Raw genomic sequence first — 22,464 nt, forward strand, 5'->3', positions numbered from 1 at the left:
CCAATCGTCTGCTTTAAGTTTGCAGACAAACTTTATGGAACAGTTCTTCTTAAAGCAACACTTTAACTTAAACTCCTCCTGATCTCCCGTCATGGATCACCTGCCTCAGGGCTGGATGCTCGCATAAACTCGCTTTGTGAGGGGCAGCCAATGGGGAGAAAGTTTTCTTGGAGGAGGAGGAGCTAAATCAGCTTGTTTCAGACAGAGGATGAAGTGAGCAGCTGCAGGGGGGCTCAGTGTGAGTTAAAGAAGGATTATTTCAAACTGTGACTCATGCAAAGCTGCTTTGGGAGAGAGCCAGAACACACGGGTAGAATTAGGGCTGGGCGATATATCGAGTTTTTAAAAAATATCAATATAATTTTATACGAGATATAAGATGTGACAATATCCTTTATATCGATATAGTCTATGTTACGTTATAATTAGAGTTGTGGAACCACAAGTTTGCCTCTCTTTCGTCCACTTTTGTCTCTACGCAACGTTACTCGGCCTCGCCTCTCCTTCACCGAACACAACTCCCCCTCCTCCCCCATCGCTTCACCTGCAGGCAGCGACAAAATGGACACGGCAAATCTCCGTTAACGAGTTACTGCGCATCGGCCCGTGCGTGGGGCTGGACGGCATCAACGTGTTAACGAGCTAACCACACTAACGAGCTAATCACGCTAACGAGCCAACCACACTAACGCCATGCAGCCCAGACCCAGACCATGAACCGATTTTAGGTGGTACACGGCGCTCAGCAATCTGTCAAAAAATGTTTTAGTACGACTTTGGTAAGCGATGGAGCTGCACCGCTTGATGGATTGTCGGAGCATTACGGCTACCGAGGAGCCTCGCGGAGTGATACATACTGTGCTTCAACGTAATATTACCGTACTGTGTGTGTATAAGGGCCATAAATGGCACCTGTAAGAGACACGTTAGATTAGGATTAGAAGAGGATTTCAAACTCCAGGCTGTCGGTCGCGCAGTAGAAGTTGTGAACAGAGCAGCTGTGAAATCTTTGTTATTACGCTCAGCGTCTGTTAGTTTACATTTTGACTGCACAGTTGTGAGCTCTTTGTTATGCACAAAAACAACATTGTTTTCTTTTATTTATGGAGCATTATTATTTAATAAATGCTCATAATTTATTTTTGAGTAATTTTTTCATTTGCATCTGTATGTTAATAAAAGTGCCCGTGTGACATCTGGGACGCAGCTTTGACTAAGAACTCTCTGTTTGTTCTTTATGGCTTAAAAAAATATCGAGATGTATATCGTATATATCGCCATCCAGCTAAAGAATATCGAGATATGAATTTGGGGTCATATCGCCGAGTCCTAGGTAGAAGTTTAGTTTTTGCTTCTTTCGATTTTGGTCGTTCCCACAGTTGGATTACTTCAGATTTTATTATTCCAGATGTTTATTTTTTGTAGCTTCAGTGTGTTTTTCTCGTCAGGCTGATGCACCGATGCATCGGCGCCGCTGATGCTGCTGATTTCCTGTGTATTCTTAAATATTCCCGTCTCTGTAAATGTCAGCAGTACTTTACACCAAAGCCTCGTTTGCAGCGGGGCACGCATCACTACATGTAGCTGTGCTTGGTTTGCGAACGCGATTGGCTGAGGCTGGATGTGTGACCGTGCTGTGTCTGTGTTTCTCAGGATGACAGTTCAGTGAGCAGCGAGGAGGCCGAGATGAGCGAGCCCACGTGGCTAGCAGCCGATCTGGGAGCAGCGTCAGACCTGAGCCCATCGAGCCACGGAGAGAGGATGCGCCACAGTCCGCAGAACGCCCACAGCAAAGACGACGACGGTAAGAGCGGCGTCACGCCCGCCGGGCGCTGCGTTTGTGGAGATGATGTGTAGGTTTCCTTTGAAGGCGTGCGGATTATCTGAAACATGCATGTGTGGACAGAGCAGATGGTGATCAGAGAGAAAAGCTCCTGCTGTTAATCCCTGCAGCGGGTTCAGGAGGTCACACCAGATAATGTGCTGCGCTGAAACATCTCGCTAAAGCTTCTCCTGCGTCACCTCGTGTGATGGCGGCGCGCCGGCGCCGTCTGCTGCTGAATAAAGTGATAGGAAACAGGAAGCCTTCCACAGGTGGGCCGTCCTAACGAGGTAACAGGATGTTTTAGAGGCTTGCTATGATTGGTGTGTTTGAAGCCAGTGCTGCAGTCACATGATCCTCTCACACCTGTGCAGTTGTTGTGACATCACTTTGAGCTACGCCCACCTGAAAGACCAAATAACGCCTTCTTCCACCTGAAGATGATTGTGTAGTTTTGAGAGCTGCTGAAGACGAGGACGTGTAGAAACTTCAGGTGGAAGTCGGCAACATTCAGCTTTTTGTTCCGGCCATGCTAAGCTAACACGCTCGCGTCCTCAGACTTCAGCAGAGACCTTAAACCAAACTGGAACTTTATTCATTAGAAACAACGTGGAAGCTTCATCCTCAGTGTGACGGAGCAGCCTGGTGTCTCGCAGGTACTCTGGGAGTGATGTGGCTGAAACATCCTCGAAGAGTTTGTCTGTGTCGCACCTTCACCTGTCCTCCTCTTTCACGTTACTCCTTTAATAGGTCCTCCTGCTGTGAGGAGCGCTCACTTTGAAGACACTCGTCTCCTAATGCTGCAAGAATACAGCAATTACCTGCAAGCCTGTGTGTGTGTGTGTGTGTGTGTGTGTGTGTGTGTGTGTGTGTGTGTGTGTGCGCGCGCCGTTCATCAATACACAGCACTGAACCCTGAGTCTGATGTGAGGAGGGTGGCTGATCTTCATCAGTCTGGCCTCTTTGCTGCAGGAGGAGGAAACATGTTTGTGATTAAACACTTAATCGTGGCTTTTTCCAAACAGTAACCATCACAATAAACGTAACTTTGTGTAAACTGAGATGTTTGCGCTCTAACACACTTTGATCTTTAGTGGACCGATTTCTGCTTTACTGTGCATCTATTTCTGTATCTATTTACCCCATCCATGATTATTGGGTGTGGCGTGGATTGGAGGTCATTATTTTACCGTCTAAATTTATTCTCTTCTTCACTTTAAAGACGGGGCCAGAATGGATTCTTTGCCAGGCCGATAATGGTCCCCGGGCCTTATATTTGACACCTCTGCTCTGTGGTATATACAACAGTAGTATATTGTCCCTGTGGGCTCCCTCATTATCATGCAGTGTGTATTTGATCAGACAGGAAGTCAGGGGCCTGGACAGGAAGTCAGGGGCCTGGACAGGAAGTCAGGGGCCTGGACAGGAAGTCGGTGTCTGCTGTCCTTATTAGAAAGGTTAACGAGGTGCTGTAACGTGCAGGGACGATGATGATCATTTTTCATGCTGTTTCTTGGAGACGCCGCCGCGCTGAGTTCTGCTCAGGTTAGCTGTTAGCATATTGTTTGATGCGTGATGTCATAATAAAATAAAATCCACCAACCAATGAGGCGCGCAGGTGGAAGCATCATCAGCGCTACAGTCCCTGTTTCGCCTGTGTCTGTGGTGCTGGTGCTGGGACTGTTTGGAGAGCATTGCATTGTGGGAGAGAGCCAGCTGGAGGCGGCGAGCTGTGAGCCTTCAGTGGGTGGCGGAGTGTACAGGGCCTTGTTATTCAAAGGTCAGTGTGCTGCCTGCACCTCGCATAGACGCCAGAGCAGCGGCGTAGGCGTCCAAATGCCTCCGCACTCAGAGGAGCGGCGAGGGTGAAGTGGCTTCCTGCTAGAGTCCGATCCAAGAGGGAAGCGGGCAGAAAGCCCCCCCGGCCTCTAACGCACAGCAGGAATCTCCAACACGCTCAGACGGGGGGGGCTCCGATCGCCATCTTCTTTAAAAGATGAAGAAATCCTGATCGTCTTTCACGTCAGTGCGAGGCCCGTCTGTGTGCTGCCTGTCAGTTTACCATCAGGAGAGCTGTGCAATTGTTATCGGGCCCCGCCCCCGGCGCCCTACGGCGGTCTCCTGCTGCTTCTACACTCTCATGGAGCTGCTCTTTAAAGTGAAAGCGCCACTATTTTAAACTCGTGTTACTGCGAGCGGCGTCGGCGCTCAGCGGGAGGTTAGAGGCATCAGATTAACAAAGAGTCTGAAATAAGCTACTATGTACCATTTCTCACTACTTAGACTCAGCCATGGTTAGTGGGTGACTGAGTTTAAAGAAAGCAGCAGCACGATGTCCTGATGAAACCAACATGAACGCAGGCGTGTAAAGAACGTGTCCTTCGTCGTGTGTTGTATGAATCAATCATGTTGGTGATTGCGGGCTCTGTCAGGACAGTGGTGCTCTGAGGTCCAGAGCGTGGGCTCCGTCCAGCTGTTTGTATCTGACAGTTGTGATATGAGAGCCGGTGGCGGAGCAGCTCTGCAGCAGCGTCAACCTCGACTCGGGCTGTCTGTGTAAATTTATTCAGCTGCTGCTGGAGGAGACGACCACGGCCTGAGCTCTCGGTCATCTGCGGCGCTCTCTGAGAGGCTGCTGCCCTCTCCACATCGCGCTGCCTCCGAGGGGAGTGCGTCCCCCTCATAAGTGGCCCCTCAACTGCCTCTCGTTTCTGGCTGCTAAGCGTCCTCTTCATCCCTCCCCCAAAGCCACATCCACACCAGATCCTCTGCTCTGCTGACCCGCCCCCTGGCTGGAGGACGAGGATGAAGAGGGCTTGTCAGGAGATGGAGTTGACATCACAGATCCTCTCCAAAGGGGACGAGCTGAGGGTGGAGAGGGGAATGGAGACGGGGCAGGAGGGATGATGAGAGTGACATCAGGAGGAGGAAGGGAGAGCATGAACCTGAGGAGCCAACATAGTGATCACATGACACACTGAGGTGGAAGCTGCTGCTGTTACAGATGTTCCAGTAAAGTTTCCCTTGTTTGTGAAGGTGCTGCACAGCTTCATGTTGTTCTTCAGCAACAAAGAGCAGCTGATCTTATTGATCCTCCTGAGAGTGGAACATGAAACATGAAGACACAGCTCAGAATGAACAAACTGCTTTCACTGCCACGACAGATCCACGGCTGAGTCGCTCTGTTTTACGATCATTATCAAACACTCCGACACTTCAGTGCCCAGTAAGGGGACGGCTTCTCCTTCCTGCCAGCTGTTGTACCTGTCAGACTGTGCAGCGTCCTGCACGAGCGAGACGAGCGCTCAAAGACATTTGTGTCTCTGACTGAGGAGAAAATCGAGTGGAAGCGACGTTTTCACGCTATCCTGTGTAACAAAGCGGATTAGAAAAGCAGTTATTTAGGCCTCAGTATGCAGATGCTCACTGACACGAGGACTGCTGGAGTTAAGGGGCCTCGATATCGTCTGTGCTGCACTTGCTCCTAATATTTCACCTCCTCTTCCTTTTGTCTGGCTGTGGTTATTTTAGTGGTTATGTTCCCTAGTTGGTGTCCTCGATGCTGAGAGCCTGCCTTTGCTGTGTCCAGGGAGGAGGATGGACAGGTAGGACAGTGGGACAGGTGAGCTGTGAGGAGGACGGGCAGGATGAAGAGTGACGAGGAGCAGAGTTCACCTCCGTGTGTGTGTGTGTGTGTGTGTGTGTGTGTGTACACATCCGTTCCCCTCTGCCTGGTCAGATGTGGCGCAGCGGGAAAGTAGGCCGGTGGAAACAAGTGACAGGATGACTTTGACCCCCCTCCTGCAATCAAGCTGGGGGAGGCAGTCTGAGGATGAGGGTGCAGGATGGATTGAAGGGTGGAGGTCAGGCATGAATTGGAGGCAGAGCAGAGGAAGGAGCATTAGATTAAATCCTGCGTACCTCCTCCCCTGGTGGAGCCGGCGCATCGAGACATTTCCTGTATAAACTGCAGGGCGATCGGAGCGCTGCAGGAGCCTCGATGGACAGATCAGATTTGCTCCATCTTTGATCTGTTTCCGATCATTCACTGGAGGAAACTTCAGAAGGCACTTTTGCCACAGCAGGAACCATCCTGGTATCAGCTGCAGACTCTGAGACTCCTGATAGAAGCCTGAGGTCTACCCAGAATGCACTCTGTGAAGTTTCCTTCAGTGAATGGTCAAACATCAGGGTGGTGGCGCTCTGCGTCACAGGCACGGAGCTGCTGCAGGTTATTCAGGCTGACGCTCGCAGGGCCAAAGCAGGGAGCAGGCTCCGGTCGGTAGCACAGCTCAGATGGTGCTCAGCTCGGGGAGCAGACGCGCTGGAGACATCGTGGAGGAGCGACCCGCCTCAACACAGTGAAAATAACTAAAACACAAAAAGGAGAAGAAATCAATAAAGATGAAGAGTTTGAAATGTTGTAAGTGTGTGTGTGTGTCTGCTGTGCCGGCTACAGTCACTGCTTAATTATTAATACACACACACCTTGAAACTAAAACATGCTAAGAGGCTGTGCAATTAATATTAGCTCCTCCCCAAACACACACACACACACACACACACACACACACACACACACACACACACACACACAGATCTCAAATCAAATCACTTTTATTGTCACATCACATGTGCAGGTACATTGGTACAGCACATGTGAGTGAAATTCTTGTGTGCGAGCTTCACAAGCAACAGAGTTGTGCAAAATACAAGAACGGCTACATCTGAAACTAATAAATATATGTACAACATATAATATATATATATACACACACTTTGTTAGGCTGGAATGAGCTCCTGCTGTGTCTGAGCACAACCTGTTGACATGTTTGTATAGAGGTGTGTGCGTGTGAGTAATTAGCTGCAGCCTCCTGCTTGCCTGTAATGAGCTCTGCTAGAGACTCGACACTCTTTAAACAAGCGTCTGACTAAACCTGCTGAGCTCTCAGAGCGGCGTGGGCTTGCAGCCTGGTGTGTGTGTGTGTGTGTGTGTGTGTGTGTGTGTGTGTGTGTGTGTGTGTGTGTGTGTGTGTTGCACTGTGGGATGTGGAGCGTTTTGTGGAAATGGCCTAATGGGGTTTGCAGCGGCGTTGCAATTTTCCCAGCCCATTATTGTGGCGCTCACTCTGAGGCTGAAAGCAGCTCTCGGGTCACTGATGAGAGGATTCTGGGAAATGCAGACGTCACTAATAGAAGAGAAAGCTGATGGAAAATGTGTCAGAGTCACTGCTCAGAGGACTCTTCATCACTCTGTGATGGAGCAGAGATGGATCAGCTGCTCTGAGCAGTGTGAGGCAGAGAAACCAACCACCAACTCGCCTGTTTGCATCATCAGGGGCGTGGCCTCTGTGACTGACAGGTGGATTGGGACATGGGCGGCTGTAGCTGCCAGCATTTTGAATGGCATCGTGTGACCAATAACATGGCTGCTTTGAAGTCACTAACAGAAGGCGGAGCTCCAGCCTTTCATGGAGGCGCTGCTAACACGTGGCAGCATGCGGCTGATGGCCATCTTTTCTGGTTTTTATGTGACGGAGAACATCACGCTGAGCCCGGGAGCCGGAAACCTCGACCGGTTGTTGTTCTGCTCTCTGTCGTCTTCGGCGAGCGATAGAGACGGTCTCACATCCGCCTGACCTCGGGCCACTCCGGGGGAAGGCCTGTCTGCAGATTCGCCGTTCCCCTCCGAACGCTCCCGTGACCTTCGCCCTGTCACAGACGAGACTGTTTTCAGTCTCCGTCTGATTGCGTGCGGTGGAGAGCGATGCTGAGTAACAGGAAGGAGTGTTAGTCATCGCTGGACTGTGCGGTCTCACACGCGCCGCCATTGGCTGCTTTTTTCACTCCTGAGAAAGGAGAAGCTACCTGCATGTAAAATATTTCGCATTTTCATATCACACGTTTCACAAGTCCAGCAGAGGAAGAACCCGAGGGTGACGACGGCAGATGTTCTGCACGTGTGCAGTCAGAGCTCGCTTTCTGCTGCCCGCGTCCTTACTTTTGGCGTCTTCGTTGTGCAACTGATTTACTGCACGAGTAAAGACGAGGTGAACGCTTGTCCACATCGCCGTCCTCGCTCTTATCTGTGAGGCCCCGCAGGTCACCCCCCAGGTGTGCCTCCTTATTTTATTACACTGCCTTAAAGTGTGTGTGTGTGTGTGTGTGTGTGTGTGTGTGTGTGTTATTGTTTTATGGTGTTTTATGGTTCAGAGGACGTCCAAAGGTTGGCTCCATAAAGTGTCCCAATCTGAAATTTGTACCCATTGTTATCAGCTGCCCCCCTCAGAGGGAACATAACCCCCCCCACCCCACCCACACACACACACACACAGAGACACACACACTCACACAGGTGAACAAACACCTGCTTGTTGAAGTGGGTGAGGGGCGCTGTGGGGGAGGTTGACAGGAGGGGGGGTGTAACGAGCTGAAGGACGAGGTCACGCTGTCATGTCTAAGCCGCACACGTGTAGCGAGTGTCTGGCGATGGCGGCGTGTCCGAGCATCAAGGCCTGTGATGCTTTTGTTCTGCTGCTGATTTCAGTAAAGGCTCAGTTCAGACCCTCAGCTCGCCGACCCTTACGCCGTCAAATCAAACGGCCAGCCCTGACGAAGTCCATCTCCAACCAATAATTGTGACGTGGCGAGCTCCAGAATTCAGGTGCTGGTCCGCTCGCTGCTGTGGGCGGAGGCTGGCATCCTGATGAGATTTCAGGAGCACTGAATGTGACCTCCACTCCTCGGCTGCAGCAGAAATGGTGGGTGGTGTTTGAGGGCGGAGGTGTTGGGGGTTCAAACGGCTTCAGTGTCACAGCAGTGCTTCTCATGTCTCCTGAGCTGCGGCGTGTTGGTGAGGAGCTCACGCTCGTGTCGGCGGGACACTGATGCCCGTCGCTCCGTCACACGTGCTTCCTCCGTTATCCCGATGAGTCGTTCGAGGCCGTCGAGCCGCTCGGCTCCAGCTCGTCATGTTCCTGTGTTAATGCTCCGCCCTCCTCATCGCTCTCCGTTGTTCATGTTTTACTTCTCGCCGTGTGAAAACACGTGAATACGTTCAGAGTCGAGGCCGCTCAGTCGTCCTTCGGCGCTCCGGCATTGTTCTGTGAACAGAAGCGATGATACGCTCGGGTCAGCCTTTGTGGCGTTGTGTTGTCTTCGCTCCTTTTCTCTCTGTTCAATGTCGTATCTATTCACGCAAACACAAAGTGCGGCGCTCGTGTCCTCCCTCCGCCCCCGAGCGCCGCTTCCACGCAAGCTTTCTGCAGCTTTTACTCTCAGGAACTTTTTCAGGGACGTGAAAGTTGGTGTAATGAGGTGAGACACAGGGGGTCGAGGTCCTCGGGGGTCGTTGTCCTTCCTGTCTCGGGGGCTCAGGCTGAGCTCTGATTGGTTCCAGGACTGCTCGTCCACTTCGTTCTGAATACGATGGCTTGGTTCTGCTTTCATGTGTCAACGACGCCTTCGGTCGTTAGAATCATGTGAGTGTCGCGCTGTTCCTCAGGTGCATCAGGACCAGGTGATGGGAGGTGCTGTATCTGCACCAATGAGAAGCGAGAGCTCACAGTCAAATTCCTGCGTCGAGCTTCAGCCCACACAGAAGTTTCATCTCCACTTCCTGTCTTTGATCGAGGATCAGACCACATTTTATCTTCCACCTCAACTTTGTGGTTTCACTGTTTCATTTATCTCACACACACACACACACACACACACACACACACACACACACACACAGAGGTAGGTGTGTGTGTGTGTGTGTACAGACTAAAGGCACTTCATTGAAGCCTAATTTGAACTAAAACTGTGATTCTGGTTCCTGATTTGTGCACTCTTGTTGTTGTTGTTGTTGTTGTTGTTGTTGTAAGGGTGACTCCAGTATAAAACTCCATCAGGTGGAGCTGGGCTGAGTTTGCTGTCGTCACAGACGGAGGTGAGCTGTGACAGGCAGTCAAGTTTTACAGCGAGGTCATAAAGTTTGGTAAAGTGTGTGTGCAGACAGCAGATGGAGGCTGTGTGTGTGGGTGGATGTAAATGCAGCGCTGTCTCCAAATCCTGCTCCAGACTATTGAACCAACGGCGTCTGCCGCTGAGAAGCAGCCGCTCTTTATTCTCCGGTTTATGTCTCTTTGATTTTTTTATGTCCTCTGACCTCCGTCAAACACTTTACGACAAACTTTATGAACAGCCTGAACTCCATTCCTCGTATTTGACTCCATACATTTCTCAGAAGTTTTCACATAAAAGTCGAGACGCCAGATTAAAGCGGCGAGGTCCGCCTCCCAAACTCCTGACCGTTTCTGGCTGTTTTCGGATGCATGACGGATAAATTTGAGCGTCTCTGTGTCGGGGTTGATGTGACACACGGTTAGATTACAGCCTTAGAAGACATAATTAAGTCATCATTTAAACTGGACACAAAGTTTTATGGAGGGGAATAAATACAGCGCTGTATTTATTCTGTGTAAATACGGAGGATGTGGGACTGTGAGGGGGCGGGGTTACAGCAGAGGGTGCCAGGTTGGGATATAATACCCTGGGGCGAGGCCTTCGGGGTAGTTTGGAGTAGATGTGAGGCGCTGGAGGAGAGAAAGGAACGAGCCAGCGAGAGATACTGGATAGATTCATCAGCTCTGAGGGGGAGACGGGGGCTGACTCTGGAGGGGGTCTGGGCCATATGTGTGAAACACGAGAGGAGATTTATGCGCAGCAGAGATCAGGATCAGACGGTGAAGGTTTCCAGGATAAATGAGGCTCGAGGGGCGAGTTAGGACCTGATACAGGACTGCTGGGAAGAGAGAAACCCGGGGAGGTGCGAGGGATGCAGAGCCAACCGCAAAGCTAGCACTGTGTGTGTCTGTGTGTGTGCATGCACATGTGTGTGTGTGTGTGGCTGATGCTGCGGGAATGTGTGTGTGGGAGTGGTGCAGAGAGCGAGGTCGAGGAGGAGAAAGACTCCACAGTCTGTGTCTTTGTAAGTGTGTGTGTGTGGGAGGAAGGCAGGGAGGAGCTCCCAGCATTGTCTTTCACCTCTCAAGGCTGCACACACACACACGCACACACAGGCATGCACACACACACACGCAGAAAAACACACACACGCACACACTGAGACGTGTGGAGGACAGAGAGCTGAAGCGATGAGTGGGGTGGAGGAAGGAGACGTGAGGATGGTTCAGATAAAAACATGGCGGAGGGTTAGGGTGTGTCTAACGGCTGCTGAGTGGCGCTCAAACCACAGACCACGCCTGAGGATGGACGCTACTTGAAACGCTGTGCGATCAGGTTTGTGGATGAGGTTAAAACACGCCCCTTCGCACACGTCGCGCTGGCGGCTGGCTGTTTGTTGTCGTCCCAAACTCCGGTTGCCTAGGTAACCCTCTCATATGTTTACCTCCTGTCTTTTCTCCTTCGTGCTCACTTGTGAGTTTCCTGACGCCACGCTGCCGCTCGCTGCTGCTCCAAAGATCAGTGAGTGTTAGAGGAAGTGAGCGAGATCTGCAGCACGGCTTTGTCCTCGGGCCGTTCTCCACCTTTACCCAGGTGTAGAGATTCCCGGCCCCGCCCACCCGGCCCTGCCCACCCAGGCTCGGCCCACCCAGGCTCGGCCCACCCAGCACTACATATGACAGCAAAGTCTGATTAATTTCAGTCAACTAAACATTTACAGAGTGTCTTATTGTGAAAGGTGTCTGCTCCCCTCTTCCTCTCAGGCGTCGACATTTCGTCGTGTTTTAATGAGAAGCTAGCCGCACCGTTTCCTGGCGGCAGACCACGCATGCACGTCTAACCACCAGCGCAGTCCACTACGCAGCATCTGAATGTGCTGCTCGGACAAACATTACGGGGCTGCTTTTGTCTTTGAAATGGTCACATGGGCTGTGGAGGCTCAGTTAGGAGGTCGTCATCGCAGCGACCTCTGGGGTTCTTTCGTTGGTCGATTTCGTCTGAGCTTCGCTAAAAGGACACAGAGCTCGCTTTGTTCTAGAAAACACTGAAAGCCAAACATGCTGTCGGTGCAACAGCCCTCGTCAGAGGCAACAGGAAGTGCGAGTCAGGATGTGCACGTATTACTGCGAGGTTACGCCATCAACCCCAGCCTCGGTCTCAGGTGAGTCAAGCTGCGGGTTTAACACGTGTCACCTTTTTCACGGCGGAGGCAGGAGAGGAGGGAAGAACTGCAGTTTGGATAATGAGAGGAAGAAAGTAGGAGGCAGGGAGCAGCAGAGGTGGAGATCAGAAACAAACAGACTGATGATGAGAGAATTTAAACGGGGAGATAAAGGCAGGAGACGTCAGAGGAATACACCAAGCTCTGACTGATGCCTCTTTGATTTCCATACTGCTGCAGAATAAGGAGGAGTACTTTGAACCGTGGCCGTGATAGATGTGCACTTTGGTATGCATCCTCTTTGAGATGATGCAGAGGAAGCACCAAAGGGAACCAGTGTGAATCACTCTGAAGTTAGTCTGAGCTGAGAATCAGACGTTCCTGTCCAACCAACAGCGCTGACCGCAACATCCTCGATTCACTCAGCAATTTCCTCTGTAAGATGTCACAAACTAGATGATTCTGCGCTCAAAGCAGCAAATTCTCAGAGCTCAGAGGGAGCCAGCGCAACCAGGTTCCTCTGAAAATGGCTGTGGTTCATTTATACTGAAGATGAGTGTGGACTCACGGTGTGATGGCTGCTGAGGGCAACAGAGAGGCCTTTTGTTTTGTTTTAACTCATTCATGCTGGTCACACACAGCATGTGATCCGCTCACACATGCTGTGTGTGAGTCACAGCTTTGTGTGTTCATGTTGTGCGCTGTGGTCCTCACATGTGCGTGGCGACAGGATGATGCTGACAGTGGCTTCATTGGATGATGTGAGGAGCAGTAAAGTAATGACAGGACCATCGCTGGTTTTATCTTCAACTCACAGCTCGGGTTTAGCTGAGGTTTAGCTCAGGTTTAGCTGAGGTTTAGCTCGGGTTTAGCTGAGGTTTAGCTCGGGTTTAGCTCGGGTTTAGCTGAGGTTTAGCTCAGGTTTAGCTGAGGTTTAGCTGAGGTTTAGCTCTGGTTTAGCTCGGGTTTAGCTCAGGTTTAGCTGAGGTTTAGCTGAGGTTTAGCTCTGGTTTAGCTCGGGTTTAGCTCAGGTTTAGCTCAGGTTTAGCTCGGGTTTAGCTCAGGTTTAGCTCGGGTTTAGCTGAGGTTTAGCTCTGGTTTAGCTCGGGTTTAGCTCAGGTTTAGCTCGGGTTTAGCTGAGGTTTAGCTCTGGTTTAGCTCAGGTTTAGCTCGGGTTTAGCTGAGGTTTAGCTCGGGTTTAGCTCTGGTTTAGCTGAGGTTTAGCTCTGGTTTAGCTCTGGTTTAGCTCGGGTTTAGCTCGGGTTTAACTCAGGTTTAGCTCTGGTTTAGCTCAGGTTTAGCTCGGGTTTAGCTCAGGTTTAGCTGAGGTTTAGCTCGGGTTTAGCTCTGGTTTAGCTCTGGTTTAGCTCAGGTTTAGCTCGGGTTTAGCTCAGGTTTAGCTCTGGTTTAGCTCAGGTTTAGCTCGGGTTTAGCTCAGGTTTAGCTGAGGTTTAGCTCGGGTTTAGCTCTGGTTTAGCTCAGGTTTAGCTGAGGTTTAGCTCGGGTTTAGCTCAGGTTTAGCTCGGGTTTAGCTCAGGTTTAGCTCGGGTTTAGCTGAGGTTTAGCTCTGGTTTAGCTCGGGTTTAGCTGAGGTTTAGCTCAGGTTTAGCTGAGGTTTAGCTCTGGTTTAGTTCAGGTTTAGCTGAGGTTTAGCTCTGGTTTAGCTGAGGTTTAGCTCTGGTTTAGTTCAGGTTTAGCTGAGGTTTAGCTCTGGTTTAGCTGAGGTTTAGCTGAGGTTTAGCTCGGGTTTAGCTCGGGTTTACTGTTGCTGTTAAAAACCCTGTTACTTGATCCCCACGGCTCGTGTTTGCACCACCTTGGGTGGTCTTTGCGGAAGTTACTGAACCCTGAGGTTCCTCTGATGCGTCCATCAGTGTGACTGAGTGAATGTTTGGACAGATGAAAGTTCTTGTACTTTCTTCTCTACCAGCAGCTCACAGTTGAAAATCACTGCACAATTACTGGTCTGTTCCATTATAACTGTAACAGGGATGCTGTGAATGTAAAGCTGCCTGGCTAACTGGTCGTAGTTTGACCTGTGGAACATATCAGAGCTTTGCTTTGTGTCATCGTTTACCGTTGGCTGAAGTCACTGCTGCCTCCAATCGGATATCACGTTTAGCAAACTAGCTTTGATTTACACGAGACAGGTGAAAGAGCGCCTCAGCTTCCTCTAATGTTGGCCCTGCTTCTGACCCTGCTTCCTCCTGGTTCTGACCCTGGTTTGCTGTAGTGATTAATAGACTGAGCTGAGGCTCGGTGATACTGTTTGGTGCTGACAGACCCGCCTGCTGGCTGCTGGAGGCAGGCTCAGAGTCTGTTCACACATCCTAACCTCGATGATTTCAATAATGTCACACAGGAAGAAGAAGACATTTTTCAGAAAGAGGACGTGTTTCTCAAGAAGTCTGCAGCTGAAATCACGTCTTTAGTCTCCGTGTCTGGAATCGTCTCCGAGCTCGGTGCAGAGCGTCAGTCTCGCACAGGCTGCTGCGTTTCCTTCCTTTTATAAAGGAAAAATCAATTTTAAGCTCAGAAACAAAACTGAGACAAATCAGATCAGTGAAGAGGCAGCAGCACAGAAAAAGCCTAATGATGGAGACAGACCCATATCTGCTCAGCAAGGAAGTCATTATCTTACATTAGTCAAGTTTCATTGATATAAAGTCACTTTGTCCCGCCTGATGGGAGAATACGAAGGGCGAGAGCAGCCCACGGCTGGGCGGGGCAGACACGAAGCCTGAGGGAGAAACAAGGCAGAGTTTAACTGCGACCGAGTCGATCTGCTCGCCGTCTCCAAAAGACGAGGAAGAAGAGAACGAGCCGGAAACAAGAGACGTCCAGGCCGGATCCTCAGCAGCGGCTCACATCAGCTCCACATCAGTCGTTCATGTCGAGCCCCAAAATCATAAAGCAAACCTAATTTACCGTAAGTCAGTACAGCCCCCGGCTGCAGGTGGTGCGTTTACGTGTTTCTGTAGAACACGGACACGGCAGCGCTCAGGAGGACAGTCCACCTGCTTATAGCGCCATCCTCACACCCGGGAACATGAAGACACATTTGTCTGCGTCAGGTTTCATTTAGGATCAGCTGGGAAAAGTCAAACCTGCACCCGTGTGGTGGCCTCGTCACAGCCTGAGACACACACACAGCAGGGATTTAAAGCTGACCAATGACGGAGCAGCTCTCATCTGGAGAGGTGATGCATGAAAGCGTGCAGGTGTGTAACGAGAGGACACATTCACTCCTCGCCGCTGGTGAGAGGAACGTCAAACGCAGGAACGCTGACGACGCTGCCGCTCGGGGAAGTAGGTCATTCGGGCAGTGATGACCTCGCTGGCTATTAACAAACACAAACAGACACGAGTCACGTGACTTCCTGCTAAAGCTGCCTCGCTCAGCAATGAACAGGCTGACGGTGGACGCCTCAGGAAGGAGGAGAGAGGATGAAGAATAAACAAACAACCCCTCCCACCCAAATGTAGAAATCAGCCTGCTGAGGAAGAGGATGGGGACAGAGCGAGGGGAGAGGATGAAGGCGAGGGGGAGGAATCATGTGATCGAGGGAAGAGCCGGGACGTGTTCTGCCAGGATGGCCAGGCAGGACGAGGCATTCGAGGACTGCAGGAATTCTGGTTACACGGTTCAGCTCGTGTCCACTTTCATAAAGAGAGCTTTGTTTCTGGTGTTTCACACTTTCAGTTTTCTTGTTTCCTCTGTTATTATTATTAATCAATTATTAATACATTTGTTAATAATTGATTATTTATTATTAATAAGTCATCGTTAATGTTGGGGTTAGGCCATATTTCAGTAAGCAGCACCATAAAGAACAGAATAATCCATCAGTGATCAATATTCAGATTCATGTTTTCCTGCTGAGACTTTCAAAGTAAAATGCAGGGGAAGACATGAGAGGGTTGGAGTGATGTCGGCTCAAACGTCGACTTCCTGTCCGCGGTAATGTTGTCGAGGCGCGGTAAGCTCTGCTCTCCACGTGTGTGACATCGAGTCAAAACGCCTGCTTAAGCCCCGTCCCCGCTACATTTCTTCCTCCATCCTCCTCCTTTGTCTGGCGCCTCCCTCCCCTCACCCACTCAGGAACATGGACGGTCCCTGTAGTGGGTTCGTCCTCTCACAGAGGAGGTGGAGCCTCCGGAGGTGCAGGCGGAGCTGTGAAGATGTTTCCATAATGTGAAACGTGTGATGAATTATACACAGTCGAGAGATAAATGTGGCGCTCACGCGTGTTTTTAAAGCCTCGTGTGCTTGATCCCAGGCCTCTGTGCAACAACCCGTATCTCTCTCTCACACACACACACACACACACACACACACACACACACACACACACACACACACACACACACACATTAAAAATAGCCTCCAGTATCAGGGCCTCTGTGTCCTGATTGAATCAAACCATCTGTTTTTTAATTAAACTGCAGATTTTATTGTTTTTGTCTCTTTTTACTTTAACACAAACCATCAGAAACCAGCAGGTCAGTGACAGAGGAACCCACGCCGTGCTGCGTTCAGGGTCTGCTGTACGTGTGTTAACTGATTTCCTGTTGGTGTGTCATAGCAGCTCTGAGATTACATCATGTGGTTAAAAACCGTTAATGTCAGAAACTCTGATGTATTAGTGTCAGTCTGCAAGTCCGTTTATTTGTCCTAAAACCTTGGGCTGTGCGACATGACAGCTCGACCTGTGTGAAGTGTTTCAGCGTCGTGTACCTGGAGTCGAGTGTTTTGACCGATGCATGAAACTTTTCATAACCAAACCATGTCCGTGCTACAGAGGTAGCCCCGGTTTAGGAATAAGGTCCTGGCTTTGTTTGGACTGGTCCTTCTGTTTGTCATCATTTCAGTTTATTTTGAAAAATCTCAACAGGATCTTCAGCTTTATTGTGAAAGGTTTATGTGGAAAATACTAAAGCAGACAGCAGAGCCGCACGCTGGGTTTACCGTCGTTATTTTAAATATAAGAGAACGTTAAGGAATTAACACCACAGTGACCATCAGAGCCACGAAAAATAAACCGTAAAAAAGTTTATTTTGCGACACCACGAAACAAACGATAGCGTAAAAATGAAACGACAGACGGTTTCACATCGTCATCTGATATCGTTATATCGAACAGCTCTACGAAGAACCGCCTTCTAACGAGGCGCCAAACTGCAGGACCTCTGATGTCCAGCAGAGGCAGCAGTCAGTCAGGCCCCATGTTTAAACTTTACAGCTCGCTGGCTGCGTCTCATTCTTTAAGGCCTCATCAGGAAACAAGAACACGCCTTCTCCATGAACGCCGCAGCGCCGGGCTCATCAGCAGCGGAGTTAATCCTCCTGATCCCAGAACAGATCAGTCTCTGTTTAAAGACATGTAATCCTCTCTGCTGATCCCCCATCACACACACACACACACACACACACACTAAGACTTTGTGGCCGTGTTCGTCACTTCCTGTGAAAGTGTTCTGGCTCTCACACACAGACTCTGATAAAACTGTGTGATTATTACACATTTAAAGGAGCTGAGGCTCGTCAAACATGTCGAGCGTGTGCGTACAGCCACGCCTCCTGCCGCTCGTCTCAGGAGCAGAGACGGGACATCGGGAAGCGAGTGCAGGGATGTGATGGGTGGTAAGATGGACTGGATCGCTCACACGGTCTGCCACCTTCCCTTTGCTGATCGGGCTCGATTAATATTGCACGACGAGGACAGAGGAGAGAAAATACTGCGAGGCATCGCAGCAGCTCAGGTGCTGCGCATGAGCTGTCCACGTATCAGCTTAGCAGCACCACAGACTGTATATAAAAGATGCACACGCCCCAGGAGCCCTGCAGGGTCACCAGTTTGCTCGTTGGAGTTGGCGCAGGGACGACCTGTCTCCTCTCCTCTGTCTCCTCGTCCACCTTCTTTATTCCAGGTGTTCACTCCTAGTTTTGACTCCCTGATCATTATGAGCACAAAGAAAGTGACTAACAAAATAAAACAGGAAGTGACACAAGGAGGTGAGCAGCAATATACACAAACATGGAAGACCAAAGCGCAGACATGCTTTTATTTTGTTGACACTTCCTGTGTGTGACTGCAGGCTGCCGTGAGCAGCAGTGTGTTTGTCATCTTTCACGTGATTTTACTCATCGGCCGGTTTGTCCTGATGCGAGGCTTTTGCTTTGCTTTTTTCTGGGCGGAGCCACAACTTTGTTACTCGAGCACATGCAGCGTGGTGTACCGAAGTCTGTGGTCAGTTATTGCAGACCGTTACAGAGCAGGGAGTTATTTTGGGTGAACACTGGTCCCTCTGTACTGGCAGCAAGGCTGCCTTTGCTCCAGGCCTGCTCGCCATCTGACCCATGAACCTTCCACAGCTGCCCCGCCCACAGAGGGAAGTGAGTGAGAGGGGAAGCAAGAGGACCACACACCGGAGGACAGAGTGTGTGTGTCGTGCTGGCATGGTGGCTCGCTCGCTGGCGTTGTGCTCGTCCCATCCTATTAGCTGGTTGACTGAGTGCCCAGATCCTGCATTACTGCGCTGACTGTGGATTACGGCGTGACAGCTATTATCTCACCTCATTATCCTCCACGCCTGAGATGATGAATTTCATCATGGCGTAAAGGAGTGACCCGGGCTTTCCCCCACCAGTGGGTTTGTGTAATTCACTCAGTGGAAAACTGGAGCAGTGATGCTAAATATTTCATCCGCGTTTGGATCGGTGCCACCATTAAAGGCAGAAGACACCATCATCCATTAATTCTTAATGACAGCTCGCGCGCGCGCGCACACACACACACACACACTGCAGCTGCAGGCAGGACTGTGGATTATTTTCAGTTCAGAAAGTTTCATGTTTTTCATTTGAGATGATTAAATCTGTGAACACGCGTCGACCTGCAGAGCACCCAAACCTGCAGTTTTGCTGACGTCCAGCAGAAGCAGCAGAGAGTCAGACCCCATGTTAAACATGTTTACAGCCTGACACAAGAACTGATTGGTCTGCAGATAACATCGTCCTTTATGACACCTGTACAGAGGTGATTGGGGGCGTGGCCTCTGACTGACAGGTGGGTGGTGACGTGTGCAGCTGTAGCTGCTAGCGGTGTGCTAGGCTGAACTGGACCTCTGTGCTAACCTTTTGGAGCATTTTTAATGACATCATGTGACCAATAATATGGCTGCTGTGAGGTCACTGTACTAACAGAGGGCCCAAGAAGGCGGAGCTTCAGGTTTGTGAGTGATATTTGGGGATTTTCATTGGATATTACTGTTTAGCAGGTATGCTCCTGTACAGTATATGCCAACCACTCTAGCTAGCATTAGCTGATAACGTAGCACCCTGTCATCAAATAGGCACTCCATAAAAACCCTTCGAGTAGACGGTAGACCATCTTTAATATACAGTATATGATCCTGAGCTACTGTGAGAGTGTCATCATAAACTCATTCACAAACGCTCATTGATTTAACATGAGTTCAGAATGTAAACATAATCATGGAGTTCTCCTCACTTTAACCTACTGAGTCATCTTCCTGTCTGTGCTGAAACAGGGAGGATCCATGAGGCTGACGCTCCTCATCTGGGTGCTGTATTGTGTAGCATGATGCTGCATGTGATGCATCCCCCCAAACACACACACATGTTCGGGTATCCAGTGTCCGACCCTCGTGACCGTTTGGGTGTCTCTGAGCGGCACAGAGAGCCAGTGTGCATGTGCGAGCCTCTGCAGGGCACAGAGAGCACACGCTACAGTGTTGGCTAACAAAGGACGCGTGTCTGTGTGTTAGCAGTGGCAGGCTGTGACAGCCGTGTCTTTGTTACTCCTCTGCTGACTCTACCATCCTCCTATTCTGCTCTGCACCCAATACACACACACACACACACACTGCTGCTGTTGGTTCTCGTCCTGTTTAGGGATGGGTCCCGGTGTCCGGTGCCATAATGGCACCTGTTCTGACATAAACGGTAGTAACCAGACCGAAAAGCAGCGCACATTTCGGTGCTTTTTTTTCCTGAGATGTCATACACTTTGGATCCTAGCCATTCATTTTACATTTCCAAGGATAGTAGGCGGGCCCAGGTACGTCCGTTCTTTTAGAGCAGAGCTACAGATTAAAAACACCCAAGGCGAAGCGGTCAAAGTCTGGCTGTACTTCACAGCAAAAGATGCAAACTCAGCAGCAACAAGTGCTTTAAGCTGATACTGTGATGCTGTCAAAGGAAGTAACACCTCGAATCTGATGAAACACCTGGCGACGCATAGCGTTTTGTTAAAAGCCGAGAAATGCGCCGTATTTGATAGCTTGCTGCGAGACCTCACACCGAGCACATCTACTGCGGGTGTGGTGCCTGTTATCGGACCCGGAGTTAGCAACATCCCCCAAAAACATGAAGAGGAGAGTCCTGGCCCCTAGCCCTGCCAGTGTAGCAGAAATGATGAGGATGATGATGCAGCAGCAGCCGTTCTTCTCTGCGTGAGTAGCTTCATGTTGTTCGTGTGTAATTTACGTTGAGTAGGCTAACCACGTTATTACATTAATGCATGTAAGGTGAACTAGCAAACATCATCATAGCTACATGCGGCTGTCTTCTTGTTTGATGGCAGATGCTCCCTTCACCCTGGCCAAAAAGGCTAAAATGACCAAAGAAAAAGAGGGAAACAGTTAAACATGAGAGGTTTTTGGACAAAGTTTGTGTTTTTTCCATTGTTTAAGCACTGCTTCCAGCCAAGAGTGATGCCATATATGCCCCATAGCTGCAGAAAAGGCTAACATTGTTATCTTAGCACCGGCACCGTTTCAAAAGTACCGGTTTGGTACTGGTATCGGATAAAACCTAAACGATACCCATTCCTAGTCCTGTTGTCAGGTGGTTCCTCGCTCAGATGTGGGAATCTTCTCTGATGAGATGGTGGCAGGTTTTCTGTTTGTGATGTCATGCTGTGGAGCTGGTGGAGGCAGAAACTGGAGAATGGAAAGGGCATCACTGGTTTCCAATCTGAAGGGTTACAGGTTGCTAACTATGGCTTTGTGACCTCTGGGACGTGCATGTTATGGTTTTTGATGTTCTAGTTTGTGCGTCTGACTAAACGTGTGAGGCTCTGTGCAGGCGTCCTCGTGCCTCTCAGCTTCTGGGACCTTTCATGTTTCTCCTACATGTGTGAGGAGGTCAGAAGGTCATGAGACTGGTCCTGCTTGCTCTGGATGTACCCAGACTTTCTTGGTGGGGTATTCGGGTTCCATCATCCAGTGACCGTCAATGGAGCAGTTCAGGTGTGGCTCATATGGAAAAAGTCCCCACTTCAGGTTGGAGGACGCTGTTGAAGGTGGAGGTGAAGCTGCTCGATCTTCCCGTCGGCTGTGGGTCTGAGAGTGTCCTCAGAGGAGAGCTGCTGCTCCAGCACACCGAAGGGAACGAATGCTGGACACCACCCAGGTGAAGCGCTTCAGGTATATCCTACCTATAAAGACCCGGGTCAGACTCAGGGAGACGCCTGTCTCCTCACAGAGGAGCTGGAGGTGGATGCGAGGCTGTCCTGAGACCAGGCATGGGTGGATGCAAGCTCGCTGCTGTGACTCGGCAGAGTGTCTGTAAGACATGAAGCTCCATGCTGTTCATGGAGGCCATGAATTCCTCGTTAAGGGTCCACCCATCACGTCTCAGCTGCCATGCTCTTATGACTGACAGGTGGGAACCCCACCCAGCTCCTCCTGATGTCCACGTTCATGACAGAACCGAGCCCTGCAGGACAGAATCTCCATCACTTCTCCTCCTCCGTCTCATTAGGGCTAAGGTGTCAGTGACAGAGCTTCAGCAGGAGGAAGAAGAGTGGAGGACAAACAGCCGAGAGATGAAACCAAGGCTCAAACAAATCTGAGCGATGAGCGGCAGAAAGCGATGCGGTTCCCCTGACGGTCGGAGCTGCGTCCCTTCATCACCATCCATCTCACTGATCGGGCTTTTAGCTGTCGCTCCTCTCTGTGCTCGTCTTTTAAAACACATCATCCATCTCCAGCCGCCTTCCTGTTTCCAGTGCCGCCGCCCTAAAGAGCAGTTTAATGTCTTCATGCTGTTTTCCATTTGCTCTGATTTTATAGGTCAGGGAGGAAGCGACGGTCTGTCAGACGCGCCGATGCCCGAGATGTGGCTCCAGTGAATGATGACGACCGCTTTGATGTGTGATTGCACGACGGCATGTGCTTCTGACGGCCCGTCAAATAATAATGCTGTTTTATCAAAGCTGCCCCTCCCCTCTACCCGTGGGGCGTCATTATTGGACACTGACTTGACCCCACAGCAACGACCCTTCCTGACCCCAAGCTTCAGGACAGAGAGCGTCCCGGGTGCACAGGTCCCTGCAGGCTGGGTCTCCTCATCTTTGTCTGTATTTCCACAGACACAGTGTGGCTGCTTCAGTTGATTCATGTCTCTGTAAAGATCGTCATACGTGTGCCTGACAGTGGATCTTTTACAGAGTTGAAAGCAACTAGAAATAAGCCTGAGGTTGATATGCTCTGATTGTTCTTG

At 50.3% G+C, this 22,464-nt stretch overlaps 1 protein-coding gene across 4 annotated transcripts in view; it reads left to right on the forward strand.

Moving 5' to 3' along the window:
- LOC146551363 (nucleolar protein 4-like) overlaps positions 1-22,464 on the forward strand; it is a 112,500-nt gene that overhangs the window by 66,166 nt on the left and 23,870 nt on the right. For all 4 annotated transcript variants that reach the window (XM_085260150.1, XM_085260153.1, XM_085260151.1 and 1 more), the window contains one exon: positions 1,654-1,804. In XM_085260150.1, coding sequence (XP_085116276.1) covers positions 1,654-1,804 — 151 coding nt within the window. The remainder of the gene's footprint in view (positions 1-1,653; positions 1,805-22,464) is intronic.

The sequence above is a fragment of the Mchenga conophoros genome, linkage group LG20 (assembly GCF_057382185.1).
Source record: "Mchenga conophoros isolate Kocher_MC1m ecotype Shallow Benthic linkage group LG20, M_conophoros_male_GT1.1, whole genome shotgun sequence".
NCBI classification, from domain to species: Eukaryota; Metazoa; Chordata; class Actinopteri; order Cichliformes; family Cichlidae; genus Mchenga; species Mchenga conophoros.